This window comes from Ips typographus, linkage group LG4 (assembly GCF_016097725.1).
Source record: "Ips typographus isolate SLU linkage group LG4, UJ_Ityp_2.0, whole genome shotgun sequence".
NCBI classification, from domain to species: Eukaryota; Metazoa; Arthropoda; class Insecta; order Coleoptera; family Curculionidae; genus Ips; species Ips typographus.
Window position 1 is genome coordinate 8130274 of NC_138425.1, and position 15257 is coordinate 8145530.

At 34.6% G+C, this 15257-nt stretch overlaps 2 protein-coding genes across 5 annotated transcripts; both read left to right on the plus strand.

Moving 5' to 3' along the window:
- Nucleotides 1-680: 680 nt before the first annotated feature.
- Nucleotides 681-8368, plus strand: Ent2 (Equilibrative nucleoside transporter 2). Of its 4 annotated transcripts, none has more exons than XM_081978667.1 (10): nt 681-841; nt 4478-4631; nt 4934-5169; nt 5702-5841; nt 5894-6039; nt 6100-6332; nt 6495-6672; nt 6728-6852; nt 7238-7443; nt 7502-8368. In XM_081978667.1, exons 2-10 carry the CDS (start codon nt 4565-4567, stop codon nt 7626-7628), a joined length of 1458 nt encoding a protein of 485 aa, XP_081834793.1. In that variant the 5' UTR covers nt 681-841; nt 4478-4564; the 3' UTR covers nt 7629-8368. The 4 variants fall into 4 exon arrangements, with proteins under 4 accessions (XP_081834793.1, XP_081834796.1, XP_081834794.1 ...); XM_081978670.1 differs by having other exon boundaries at nt 4937-5169; XM_081978668.1 differs by lacking the exon at nt 681-841 and adding an exon at nt 4256-4415.
- Nucleotides 8369-8825: 457 nt separating this feature from the next.
- LOC145728430 (uncharacterized) lies at nt 8826-15230 on the plus strand. The gene is given in 8 exon segments (XM_081978661.1): nt 8826-9335; nt 10351-10395; nt 10478-10796; nt 11131-11408; nt 12063-12531; nt 12596-12776; nt 12854-13101; nt 13179-15230. Coding segments are annotated over 7 exon segments (2718 nt in total). The 5' UTR covers nt 8826-9335; nt 10351-10368; the 3' UTR covers nt 14375-15230.
- Nucleotides 15231-15257: the final 27 nt, after the last annotated feature.

Consider the following 15257-nt stretch of genomic DNA (forward strand, 5'->3'; position numbering starts at 1 on the left):
CCACAGATTAACACACTTAGATATGGTGAAGAACGGCCATAGTTTTGTTTCTTTGTTTGGTTGAGTTGACAGTTGACATTGACAACGTCAGTCCTCGTGGTCGTAAGCGGCAACGCTGGGCCGCGTTCTGGCATAACGCTGTTGTTAGATTGTCTGTCTCATTTTAACTCATTCTGATAAAGCAAGATGTCCTATGTTACTATACCTTAAAACTCGGGTTAATACTTTTATGGCCTTTCTTCCCACGGGAGATTTGCGTCCCGCTCACGCGGTCGTGACGTAAACATCCTCTTTAGGGATTAATATGGCGCTATCATAAAAAGCTCATTGAATAAAATAATTATGTTTCTATTTTTGAATAAACTATCACTCGCCTTCCTAAATAATATTATAGAAACTTTTTCCAAAAATCAGGCAATTGCTACTGACACTTCCTTAAAATAAAAAGTCTACTCAAACGGTAGCTAGTTTCCGGTTAATTACCCTAACATTTGTTCAACTGCCAAACAACACAATGTCAGCCCACTTTTGATTGGTCGGATAAAAAGTTTGCTCTCGTTTCAGAGTCGCTGATTGGCTAACATTCGCTGGTAGTTTTGGATATACGTGAACAAACCGTGATCATTACACGCCAATGTTGCGCAGCCGCCATATAAACTAGCGGGAAAGTTGCGCGCTAGATAAAACGATCATAAGAACTTCCCACTTTCTGTCGCGTTTAGTCGAGACTCAGGATAAAGTCGGGCGTCGGTATGGGAACGATATAAAACCACGTGCTTTACCACATTTTTTCTACTACACCAAAGTGCTCGAAATTCTGGTGATCCTTAAGCTTTGTCATGTAAGTATATGAACAAACCGCAGCCGGTTTTGTACCTGGTACACGTACAAAAAAAAATTGCTGAATGCCGCATTCAGGGGCATCGAGGGCAACCGTCTGTGAACTGTGAAGAATAATAAGGGCGGCTTTTATACGTTTCGTGATTTGCCATATATAAACACACCTGACTCTGTTTTTATCCATTTTCTGTTTAGTTTAACGTATTTTTAGCGGTTACCAATGTTTACAGCTTCATAATTGCTTAAATCGAATTGCTGATTGATGTAAACACTTAAACAGACGTATACATTATTATGCTAGTTAAAAAATGTAGTTAATTAGGTCAGAACATTACGTATGTGTACCTGGTTACTATATTTAATAATAATTGTTTAAAATGATTAACAGCTAGGTAATACCCAATTATCATTAAATTCAAATGTATTTTTTATTAGCCTAAATTACAGCATTGCTATACTAGTGATTGGTCAAAGCAGCAAGCTGACAGCTGCTTTTTTGATCAATCACAAACTACCCACTGTTGATTTGCGTTTTAACCACAGTCAACGGAGTGACGTCACGGAGAGTGCTTTGATTAGTATCATCATCAATTTTTAAAATTTTATTATTGAATTTTTTAGCAAAAATTTGCCAGTTTGATAAAATAGCTCCATTTCAACAACATTTTTTGATTTTTTTTAGTACACAATATGGACTATCCACTTCTCTGTCGTTTTAAATTTCTTCCAGCCTGTATGTCCAAATTATCCAGACTAGCCCTTTTAAAATTCGCAGTCCAAGCGTTATAACCAGATTAACAGGTATTTTAACCATACCCAACGTTCTTAACGCCCAAATGCACTTGAGCAGCTGTTGAATCTCATTTTCAACTGATTATAAACCCGCGTCCACTTCAAAGAAACTGATGTTTAAAATTAACCGGTTTTACCTGCATTAATAATTAGTGCCAGCTCTATATTTTGGGCTTTTCCTCTATAATAACAATTTTTTTTTATATTACACCGACCAAATCTGGTTCAAGTGAATATTTTCGAAAGACTGAAAAAACATTTTTTTATCGGCATTGTAACCGAGTTCAATATTGTAATATATAATTAAAATTGTTCGGTTCATTGATCTTTTCAATCCTGTAAAGTAGGTCGGGTTTCAACTTTACTGGCTGCGGTATCGGAAATACTGTACGTACTTCTAATTGAGTGTACATAAAAGAAGTTTTTAACTTAAATGGTTTTACTTCCTTTGCGGTGGTTATCTGAGCTCGTCAAAATCAGGCACGTCTGCTCGATGAACGAGATGTAAATTTCATTACTTTGCTGCTGCATCTCTAAATGAGCTTGGCAACACTCCAGAAATTTACAGATGTTTTGCATGATTTTGTCGTTTAAAATAAAACAAACCATGAGGAATTTAAAAATCGATTTTGTATGAGGGTCCGAAAATCAGTTCAGTTATATTGTTTATGGTTATCTCTGTACAGTTGGATGATTAGGTTGTAAACGACTCGTAATCAGCATGAAAGCGAATTCTTGACTTGAAAGGAAAATATTTGCCTCTGAAGTGAATATTTCTCACATCAAAATATTCTTCTCCACTTCTGAAAGCTTTTGTGCTTTGTGGTCTCTGCGACATTGCAGCTTTATGTAAAATATGATTAAGGCCTCTAGCAAAAGGATGGTAGTTTACAAAGTTGAGGTAACCAAATTTTTTTTCACAAAATTTCAAAACAATTTTTTTAGGTAGTTTAGTACCAACTAAAATATTTAAACTCGAGTTTTGTCAGCGACTTTGCGTCTAAAGATGTTGTTATAACACAGAACATTTAAATGTTAAACAATAACTTATGGCAGTGAGACATTTGTTGATAAAAGTTCAGTCATTAACACCATTAAGTCTGGCTCAAACCAGATATATAAAAGTCTATCAGTATTTTAAATATAGGATTATAGAAGACAGGTCAGACTTATGATAATAAATGCAAATAAATGTACTGTACAGGGTGTTCAATTTTGTACAGCAGCAACTTTTTCTGCGGGACTTACAGAAAATTCTGTTACTGTTACTATGATACACTTACCCAAACTAAAATAATTCGAACATACTTAATTACTTTTTAAGCCTCTTATCTCTTAAGAAGGATTTTGAACCATCAGTTTTAAAATGTTGTAAAATGATCAAACATTGATAAGATGTTCCATTTTACCATTTAGACCTGTCTTTTATGAAAACAGTATAGTTTAGGTTTGATTGGATTTGTAGGTGGCGGTCAATTATTTGTGAATCATTTGGTCAAATAACTAATTAAGTATGTTTGTACGTTTATTTTATTGTTATTGTGCGAAAGGTCGGATCGTTTCAAATTAAGCGTTATTTTTAGATTCAAGCTATCATGCCCATACATTTTTTATTGATTTATTTACACACTGAGAGGGGATCACAAAGAAGTAAAAGTTAATACTTTCAAATATATTCTATAAATAATGTAAAATGTCTTGTTTTCTTTTGTCATTGTTTCGAAATTTTGCTACATAAACTTTGAAGTGTTTATCATTTTGTGCTTTAATTAGCAGTTTTCTCAATATTTCCATTATAATGCAATTTCTATCATAAATTAAGAAATCTCTTCTAAAGCCAATAATTTTCAATGGGACATACCTTTTGACAACAACACCTGGTGCTTTTTAGGTATATCATCTGCACTATAATTACAACACATACAATAAATGTGGGTTTTATAAACAGGAAATTATGTTATTGGAATCTATTTGCATGTTGAATTAAAACTAAATTTCTATAAACATATGAGGTATTTTCATACATATAATCAATAAAATTATTATTTCAAACTATCATAAAAAATTAATACAGTAATACAATATCCCTATAAACACTTTAATAATACGTCGATTTAATTAACGCATATTTGTTCAATTACTTATAATTTGATAGTTTGAGGATGACGTTTGACTGGATTTGTTATGGTAAAGCTAGTTATGCAAGAATTGTCAACAAGTATAAATACCAGATGTTGCAAAAATTGCAAAACAATCATCATCCAGTTTAAATTCAAAACATTTTTAATACCTATTATACATTTATTTTTCTCCTACGACACTATTATAATGAATGCTATTTTTTATCAAGTTTTTTGCATCTGTGCACAATTCAGTATAGGTAATAGTAATTTAAAACTTGGTACAGTCGATTGCAGTAAAAATGGCATATTGCTGATAAAGGTTTTATTATGAAATCAAAGTCTTTTATTTATTCATATACCTAGTGTGGTTTGATATTGAAATGTTCAGTATTGGGTTATGTTTCTATTTGATTTGATAACATTTTAAGCACTCCCGCCGACATTCATGTTAAAGGTCATTAATGCCTTTATATTCTAATTTCCCATCAGCCACAAATAGCATTGAGATTGTTATTTATTTAGTTTTATTTGTGCTCAGCTCGAATAAGAGATAACCAGTCAATTGGACCAGTTTTACTGGTCGCCCTTATCATTCTTTTAAAGTGATTTCAATAGTAAAGACCATGTTGTGATCAATGCTATTGCACTGAGTAATTTCACGTGGGTACTAAATAATGAATGAATGACAATATATGGCTAATCCAATTCTATTTTTGTTGCAGGCGTTGCAAACTCGAACTATGAATTTTTAAAAAAACTGACCAAAAAAGACTGATTTTTTTTATTTTGGGAGCAATATATTGGACAAGATGAGTTTCAGAGAGAGAGATTATTTATACAATGAGAAGAGTCGGAGCAACATTCAACCCAGACAAGGTAAGAAATATTTAACTGTGTTGGGTGAAAGTGTGTACCAAGTGACATAACAATGTATTTTTGTCTGTCAAGCACTAAAGTCAATTTAATTTACAACCTACAAAATAAAAATGTATCCACTGGGTATTTAACCAGTCGAGCACAAATTTGGGCAAAACTGCGGGTAGGAAAATTACTGACAAGAATTTTGGGTCGACCAAAGTCCTTCAAGACAAAATAATTATCGAGAGGCCTTTGTCTGCTTTTATACCCATCACGATAAGGTATTCCGTGCTCTAAATTCTTTTTTGGTAACTATACAGCAGTTGGGGACGACAGTAATGAAAGGACGCGTCTGCAAAAGCCAGTCAAGTTGCAACCGTCCTGGGAGGGTAACAACTTGTCCGAGGCAGAGCTGAACTTCAAGAATATTACGATGGACGAGGCCAATTTGCAAATCTTCAAACCACCGGACAAGTATTCATTTGTATACATTATATTTTTGATACACGGCATCGCCACCCTGTTGTCTTGGAACATGTTTATTAATGCTATATCGGTAAGTTGAGTGAAAGTGAAAAGTTTTAGTTTTCCTACGTCATTCAAGCATGTACTATAATTTTGCAACAAGTTGCTAGCTGTTACTTGGCCAGTAATTGTAATATATTACAACACACAATACAATAACACAAACCACTATCAGTTAATGTTAAAACACGGAATCTAGTACTTGGCTTTATCAAATTTGTATGTCAAACACAATTTGCTTTTATCTTCCTGTAACAAGTAAAGATATCCATGCTGGTAAAGTGTGTTTTTTTTTGCGTAAAGTAGTTTGCGTAGTTTGTTTAATAATACTTTTCTCTCGGTAGAAAAAAAAACTAGTTTTGACAAGGACAAAAACCGTTATATTTCATGTCTTTCATAGAGATAGAAAATCCACAAAAAATAATATACTAGTTTTGCTTAATTGGTACATTAATAACTGATATCCACTTTCTAAATTTCTTCAATTTATGGCTTTTATTTTCACTTTTTATTAAAAGCTTAGAGCCCTTAACCCTTTTTTCAAAATAACACTTATTTTTCAGTATTTTACCGTATACAAATTAGGAAAAGAGAGTTTGGGGTTTGAGTTCCCCCATTCAGGAAACTTCATGCAGATCCTGACGTTTTGTTCGCAAGTTCCTAATGTGATTTTTAACTGGTTTAACATTTTTGTGCCTATAAAGTAAGTGAATTTAATGAATTAATCTGTATTACTTACAAGTGACCTATTTTAGGGGAGATCTTACATTACGAATCATGTGGAGCATAGCTATCAACATTATGCTGTTCATTATTACCATAGCCCTTGCTATGGTTGATACCAGCTCGTGGCCTTACGGATTCTTCTATGTTACTATGATAAGTGTTGTTATTTTAAATAGTAAGTTTCTTTTATTCTATCTCAACATAATCTGGATATAAACATTTTTTTTATTTGCAGTGGCTAATGGAGTTTATCAAAACACAGTTTATGGAATGGCTGCCAAACTGCCGCCCAAATATACGGGGGCGGTAATTTTGGGAAATAACATTTGCGGCACCTTCACCACATTGGTGTGTATTGCCTCCGAATACGTCTCGACTAGCAAAAGAATGGCAGCCATTTGGTACTTTATCACTGCCCTATTTGTCTTATTGATTGGCTTTGATACGTACTTCGCTCTACCTTTAAATGTGAGTATACAACAAACTCTCATCTGCATAAACTTCAAACAAGCAGGTCAAGTTGCGACTTTGAATATCAAATGTCTCTTGGCGTCTTGAAGTTTGTGTACTTGTTTAGAAAGTAGGACACACGGAGTAGAAAAATCACTAATGGATTTTTCCTTCTTTTAGAGGTTTTACCGGCATTACGACATCAAAGAGAAAAAACAACAGGAACAACGCAAAACTGCGGACAATACAATTGAGAGGCCTCCATACTTGTACATTATTAAGAAAGCGTGGCCTCAGATGTATAATGTTTATATTACGTTTTTCGTCACACTTGCGGTGTTTCCTTCTATACATTCCGGTATGGTTTATTCATTTTAAGGGTTGGTGTGGTATGATAAAAACCTTTTTTCCAGGTATTAAAGTGAGCGACAGCGAATTCTTTATACAGGATACATTTTTATATACGCAGATTCTATGCTTTCTAACTTTCAATGTTTGTGCTATGATTGGCAGCATTTTACCTAGTTTTTTTATTTGGGTAAGTTTCAAACTGTTATTAACAAACATCTTAATGCATTTCCGCCCGCTCATCGTTATATAAGTGAATTTTTATCTAAGTAGTTTGAAAAATGTTATTATCTTAATTATTTTAACTATCTCTTTAAATATGTGCTTGACGGCACATACTTTCAACTTGACCAAAAAGGTTAAGTGTGATTAAAATAATTAAAGCTATGCAAGTCTTGCTGGTTTTGAAAAGTTACTCAATCAGCACAATTAAAACATATTTTTTGGTTTCTATACATTTGTTGTCGTTAATTAATTTTTCTCATGTTATTCATTGTTTTTGAGTAAGAGCACTACACTTTGAAAAAAGCTCTAATTAGAACTGTTTTTTCACTACATGATGTGTTTATTAACAGCCTCCCAAGAAGTATCTGTGGATTTTGACAACACTAAGAATCCTGTACATACCATTTTATCTGTTTTGCAACTATCAACCACATCAACAGTATGAACGAATTTTACCGGTGTTGGTCACTAACGACTACGTTTACTGGGTGATCGCAGCAACTATGGCAATCACTAGCGGTTACTTTAGTTCTTTGGCTATGATGTACACTCCAAGGTAAATTAGGTTTTAACATTATCAGCACTGTATTTATTTTATTTTTTGTTATTTCCAGTACTGTAGACGAACAATACGCGTCTGTAGCTGGTATGTTTGCAGGGGCGTCGCTAATTTCGGGTATTTTCTCTGGAATTTTAATTTCGTTCTTATGGCCCTGGTTGGTCAGCCACGTCGGTTGGTAACAAAAGTGCGAGGTATACGGAACGGAATGGGAGTTCTCTATTAAATTTCGATAACGCAAATCCTGGCCGTATACCTTTAGTACATAGTACAGTTGTTGTTTTTAATTCAATCGTTACATACGTAGAAAAGGTTTTTTTTTCTGCGTATTACTAATCATTAACCTCTTTCAACAAATAATGCTTTTTTGAGTTGTAGAGAGGTTTTTAAAAGTTGTTTTGCTGTGACAATACAATTTGATTGGAAATATACCAGTTAAATTGTACTACCACTGTTTTAATAATAACAAACATAGTCGTTAAATACAATCATAGTTCTTCCAAAAATGAACTATTATAATATATTTCAAAAACCTTATTCCTCATGTACGGATGAGTTTCTTCATAGATAAAGTATATTGAACAAAAGTGAAATGTATGATTTTTAGAGTGTATATTTTAATTACCTGCTATATTATTATTAGGTCCTGCCAGAGACAAAAAAGCATTAAAATCAATAATAACAAAATACATAACTTAAAAAGTATATCATATATTTAATAAATAGCCACTATATAACAATATAGGCTGTATATGAACCGTGTGATTTAACGTTTATTGAACTCTTTTCTATTATTTTTTGTTAGACTAATAATAAAGTGTTCAGTAAACCTTTAATTCTTATGAACTATCATAAAATTAAGTTTTGTATTTTGGTTGTAAATATCACCCCTAAATTTGTAATAAATATTTATTGCATTTGGTTTTTGGTATTTTATTTCTGATCCTGTAATCCACTGGTTCTTTGAAGCCTACATTTTCTTTTTTCCATAATGTTTTCCCCCAACAGTCTGCTGTATTGGGGCTTGCTTGAAGTTAGCAAAGGTCATTTTTGTAAACTTTATGTATGTAGGTACATAGCAGCGCAATATTAATACCCCATCTAATCAAGTAAATTGGTTTATATCTCCAGCACATGCTAGAGACAATTTTATGACATCCTGCTCTAACTAATATAAAATACTTGTCTTATTATAACAAAGAACTGTACTTGCAAATCTGTGGAGAAGTTGTGTCTAATAATAGTACCTAAATTGCCCGCAATTAACATTGGCGCTGTAGTAGCATTTTGCCGCAATCTAATGTACTACCCGTATTGTACCACGTGATGTACATTTAAATCGAAACCCGCATCTATCTTCAAATGTGGCAATCTGGCAATGCCGCACTGATCGAAATTGCAGTCGGGTTCAATGGTGGACAGACTAGTGAATGTTTTGATCTTTAAAATCCTTTCAAAACTCGAGAAATATATCGTTTGTGGACTTTTAAATGTTAATAGTCGACGAATTGAAGTAATATAGTGCGTCAATGATAATCAGTTTTGTTTAAAGACAGCGAATAAACTGGTTTCGGGGCGTGTGAACAGAATCGGTTGTGGCATTAACTTCCAGTGTAATGGCCGAGTTTATGCTTAGCTATCAAGCTGCTTTGTCCCAGTTCAGGTCTCACGTCGGCGGTTAAAAACTGTTCGAACCGAATCGCCGAACATAAAACTATAATTGTGACACATCATATGCAGTTTTTGCTGTGTATTTTTATGGGAACTTGTTCCCAAAATTTTGCCTACACAGTAGGATTTCGTATTGATGAATAGTGCAACTTTCTGACATAAAAGTATCACGTACATTTATAGCATTGTATGGAAACTTTATCTGATGCGAATATTATGTAAGTATGCGTTCGTTACCTATTTGGAATCTACGGAATTCATAAATTTCCACTGGAACAATCCTTAAATAGATATCAGCCTACAATCTGTGGTTTGTTCAAGATTGTCTTGTTTACCTTCCGGTAACAGGTTTTCTAGTACCATTTCTTTAGTATCAAATTCCCCCATTTATGGGGTCTTGATAGGTTTATTTTGATTAGTTTAATTTTTTTTCAGCGCTTTTTATATTTTTTCATTTTCAAGTGCCAAACGCCAAAAATCCAAATTGTTTGGCAATTGCTGTGTTGTCAAATTTACTCACTGTCAAAACTCCAGTGTTTAACGTATTGTACTTTAATTAGTGAAAATTGTCTTAATTGTACATTGTTTATAATCATTGTTTATTAAACTTTCATAATCCATAATGTTAATCTAAATATTACATTCAACGTAACGAACTTTCGAACGTATTTTCGTGTACACTTGACCCAACTTTTACTTCTTCATAAGGAAGTAAAGTGGCATGAATGCTGATCCCAGGGTTTTGGCTTTTTTCTGTTTTCTGCTGTAATTAGATTTACTTGGAAAATGAAATATAGAGCAAAACTTTTTTTATCCTTATTATTTCTATAATTTTATGTAACATTTAGGGACAGTTTTATGGGTTCAGTTTAAATTTACTGTAAAGTTTAAACTCTAAAATTAGCATTGAAATCTAACATACAAACCTACAAATCAGACGCTTATGTCAGTTTACGAGATCGAATGTCATTGAAAATCAGAAAATTTACTAAATGCCGTTTGACATGTTTGCCCCTGTTGAATATTGTGGTCATAGGGAGTCAAGCAGAAGCAATGTGACGTCACCATGGATGCCTTCCATAATTTTATAATTTGATCAAGTTATTTTTTTTTGGTAAAATTATGAACCTATATTGCTCAGGCCTTATATATGCATTTAATTTGAAATAAAAAAATATTAATATATTAATATTCTTTTTTTTATTGTATAAATATTGTTTTGCTTTATTTCAGATATGGGAAGGATATGCCATGTTGGAAGTAAGAAAGAGGAAGACGGTAAGTAAAATTGTTGTATGTTTATGTAATTTGTTAATAACTGTGTTGCACAGCCCAGATATTGTTATATTTTTTCTCTCAGGATCGGAATATAAAAGAGAAATCCAAACCAGCGTCGCCCAGCAGGAACAGTTTGGAAAAGGGCGGATTTCAAACTCCCAATGAGGACAATATAATGACTCGGAAACCGATCAGAATTCGAAGACAACGGATTCCGGTTCTACAGTCTGGGTATTGTGCCATTTGCAACCTTCCTTACAACAGTATCGAAGATCATGTTCAGTCGAAAAAGCACCAAAAACTCATTGGCGAAGATGCCAACTACATTGCGTTGAACGGTTACATTCACTCTGACGTTGGCATCGAATCCTTATTGAGTTTAACTGGCATTGATGCAATAGGTCAGAAACGTTAACAGTTACCGGTAGAAATCACAGAGCTTTCAGTTTTTTTGATCTTAGTAGAATATTCAGGAAATTTGGATTTTGGCTGAGGTTGATTTTCATTTAGGTAGTACAGTTTTGTTGTTTGATTTATTTGATTGAGATGGTAACTAAAAAATCCTGAGCTGCTAACTGAGGAATTTGTTGCTGCTTAATTGAACACTCAGATTGTTTTAATTACCAACTAAAAGCAGAAATTATCACACATAGTCTTAGGGTAGTAACTATAACTAGCATGCACCAAGCTAGATTCAAAAGAACAACAACTAAAACTACTTTTTTGGAACTACAGGTTTAGATGATTTCTCACCAAAAATAAAGCGTCGTAACATGCCTCGAACCAGGTCTTCTTCATTGGTTTCCGACGTCAAAACGCCTCAAAGAGACACCGGCCATCAGCTGAGGTCGAAGAAAAATGTCAATTATGCGACGCCGCCATTGGACGATGATAGTTTTGAAGAGACACCTGAAACGGATTCTGTACGTCTTCAGGAGAAACTTGAAATTGAACCTGTACGTCTTCAGTATAAGGAGTATAGAGAGTTGAGATCTAGTACAAGAGCATTAGCCGTAAGTTTTTTTAGATGCATGTTGTAGTGTAGTAATTATTTTTAGCGAAAAAGTGTTTTATTTTCTTTTTTTTTAAGTTTATCATAAATATCACCTTTGGCACTGATTCTACATAGTTGGTAACTCCACCAAGCATTTTATTCAAAATGCTATTTTACTGAACATTATTTGAAATATTTTGCTAATAACTGTAAGTAGCTTATCAATTAAGTCTATTATGTTTTTTTGTTAAACATAGCTTTTAAAAACATTTTTATTGAAAAAATCAAACAATTTATGAATTTATTATTTGTATTAGATTATTGAAAGAAGATAAAAAAACAGAAGTGTAAAATAATTTGTGTATTGGTATTGCATTTAAGTACATGATTAGATGTTTGGTATAATAGAATAGTTGTCTGGTTATCTAATTTGTTCTGTTGTTTGTCATTAGCTTACCTTGTCTTCAGTATTCATGGAATTAATTTAGATTACATTTGATTTTTACAGTGATGATAGTTTGGAAATTGATTATTACAAAGGTTTTATTAGTTAAAACTTAAAATGTTGTGTTATTAACAGAAAAAATTGCAATTAATTTTCATCTTGCAGAATGACTATCTACTACTATAGATTTTATCAAAAACTTTGGAATTTATCAGAAACATATTCCAGAAATTAACCTCCTGTTCAACCAAAGACACGCCGGAAGTTTGGGAGTCGGGCAGACCCAAACGAGCCTGCATCCTCAGACAGAAACGAATTTCTTCTGATGAGCGCTTATCGAATGATAACAAGGCCTTCTATAAAGTGGAGGTGTTGCCGAATAAATCTAAATCAAACGACAAAGACAAAGTATCCATCAAGCCTAAAGAGCCTGCGAAGCTCAGTGAGACTGACAAAGGGTTGATAGTAAAGTTTAAAAACTGCGAGCCACTGGTGAGTCTGCTTTAAGTCAACAAAGAAGTAGTTTGTGCTCATGTGTGTGTTTCAGAGCTGGTTCAGCTCAACAACGAAGCAACAAATTTTCTGTTTCCTCCGAAAGCTGACTCATCAGATGACGATGACGACGACGACGAGAGGGATGAGACAGAGAACACAACCGAAGCTGAAGACTCATCTGTACAAACTGAACTTAACGAAGGTGGTAATTAATTAGTTAAGTGTTTAAAGATTCAATTAAACAACTGTTTCTTATTATATTGTAGTGAGTTCAATCAGCGATGTGGACAACGACGCCAAACCTCCAGACAAATTTAAAGTGGACGACGAAGCATCAACAGACAGTATCTCATCCGAATGCAAGGCGAAAAGGAAGCGTCGAAGTCACGCGGAAGCCTTCATTATGGACAACCAAAAGTATTACAAATTTGAGACTCCAGGATCGAGGTTAGTTGGGTTTCCTCTGCGCTCATTTTAAATTTTAAGTTGAGCACAACAGTTGAACGGATTTTTACTTGGTTCAGTTCTCACAGGTTACGGTATCACGGTTCCTACTTGTCTCCAATTCCTACGAAATGCAACGGAGGCCTTGCCAAAAACGAGCCCAAAGTCGAGCGGGCTGAAGAGAAGAAAGACGAGGAAGCCAACAAGTCGAGGTTTAAGCTGAGCGAGTTGACTTTTTCGTTTGAGACCGTTCCCAAGAACGAAAAGTGGTATCAGACGTTTCGGAGGCAAGATCGGGTGGAGCAACGGTACTGTTTTAGTAATAATTGTAAGTGAATCATTAATTTGAAGTAATCCCAATTATACTAAATTATTCAAGTGTTAAATCATTAACTATATTTTCAGATTATTGGAACGACTTTGTGCTACCGCACCAAATTCCTCATCTTCGACCGCTAGATCCGCGAACATGCTACCATGCTTACAAAGATCTGAAGAAGTGCATTTGTGATTCCCTTGCCGGTTCAAAGTCTAGAGAGCCAAGTCCGGAAACCGTTCCCGAAGAGAGCAAACCTGAAAAACCCCCTTCGGAAGAGAAAATCGAACAGACAACCGACGAGGAGAGCAAAGACAGCACCGATTCTTGCGCAATCGCTGGAACGGGCAAGGAACCAAAAGAATCGAGTGGCAGCACGCGATCTAGTAAAAGACTGACCGAAGCTTTAACTCTGTCTCCAACTACAAGCAGAGCGCGGAATTCTAGAAAATCTCCCAGACAGCACGCGTCTACTTTGGCGATTCTAAGCAGTCTGGTTAATCAAAGAAGGAAACGAAGTTCGAACGGGTTTGAAGGTTACGTTACTACGTTACCTACCATTCAGGAAGAACCCACAGCGTCCACTTCTTCAGCTCGTAAAAAACCTCCAACACCACAGCGACAACGCAAGCCTAAAGTGGATTACATCGCCTTGGCGGCCAAGATCGATGAAGAACTGAACACCGCTTTGGACTTTGATGTGGATTTGGAGCCCACCACCGATCCCGACGTTAGTTTCTTTGACCAAAGGTGGTCTCTGAACGATTTGATGAGCTTGAACGAGTTGAAAACCAAAGAGGCACACTGCAAAAAGATTTTTAACGGTGCCCCTCATAAGAAACCGATTAAACGGAAAAAAAACTTGACTGGGTGGCCGAACAAAATCAAAAAGAAAAAAGTAGTTAAAGAAGAGGGTAGTCCTAATGAGGAGAAGGTGTCAGAAGAGGACGGAGAGGTAAACACTGACCAAAACAGTATTACCGTTGTACCGACCGCTCTGGGGGAAATCGACGATCGGGAAAACAAATGCGATCAGGACATCGAGAACAGGGTAAGCGGTAACGAGAGTGAGGAAGTGGTGCGAGACTCAATATTGCAGCCGTACGTTTACGTAAAAAAGTTGGAAAATTGCGTGAATATTAGTGTGAAAAAAGTGGTTGCTAAAGCACCGCATAGACGGACGGTCGTGAGGCAGAGACAAAGACGTATTCTTGCTTCGCATACGAAAAAACCGCCGCGTATGATGCGTAGGCCTGGCGGAGGTCGATGGATTAGAGAGAGATAGGTGAACATGGTGAATCCCAAATTTGTGATTGAAATAATGGTATCTCACCTTTGAGAATTACCAAGTCAGTTGAAACTTTCCAAATAGTTAGTTGCTTAAATATAAAATATAGTGATTTTTAAATTATTAAAATGACTTGCTGTCAAACTCTGAATGTAATAGACACACAAATAATTAAAATAGGATTTTCATAACACACAATTATTTCTTTAAACTAGAGTGAATTTCAAGTTATTCCACTACCTCAAAATCCTCCTTTGACTTGGTAACTCTCATTACCTGTGAGAACCAAACAAATCAATCATTTCTGTATATTATATTTATTTTGTGTTTCAACATTTTTTTTAAATACAAGCGTTTGTTGATTCTCTTATTTTGTTTAAAAAAAGAGATGAAAAACTATTTTGTACCAAAATAAGTAACATTTTCGGATCGTCTATATATATAATTTACTGCCAGACAGATTAGGAGTGCGCGTTAATCCTAAAATTCCCCCCCTTTGACTATAGAGTTTTAATGTTGTTAGACCCCTTCAAGTAGGTTAGAGACATAATAGTGAACCGTTTTCCCTTATCTCCTGTAAGTAATCTACAGGGTGAAAATTAGATATTAAAAAGTCCATGTTGGTCCTAACAAATTATTCAGAAAATATGTTTTTGAGATTCCGAGTTTTGTTAATTAAAATTATAAGACTGAGTTTAACTATAAACGTGTTGTGTCAAGTCTCTAGTTTGTATCAAACAATTTGATAATTGTTTGTAATAAACGTTATTTCTTCGAGAAGCGCCTCTTAGTCTGAACGTTCGTGAAAAGTGATCTTACTATTCAGTTGAATAAATAAATATTATAAAAAATATTTCAAGCAGTTTTACTTATCTGTTGG

Coding starts and splice junctions, on each gene's coding strand:
- Ent2 (XM_081978667.1), top strand. CDS start 4,565: ATGAGTTTCAGAGAGAGAGATTATTTATACAATGAGAAGAGTCGGAGC. Junction 5,842..5,893: donor AACATTTTTGTGCCTATAAA/GTAAGTGAATTT, acceptor GACCTATTTTAG/GGGAGATCTTACATTACGAA. Junction 6,333..6,494: donor ACTTCGCTCTACCTTTAAAT/GTGAGTATACAA, acceptor TCCTTCTTTTAG/AGGTTTTACCGGCATTACGA.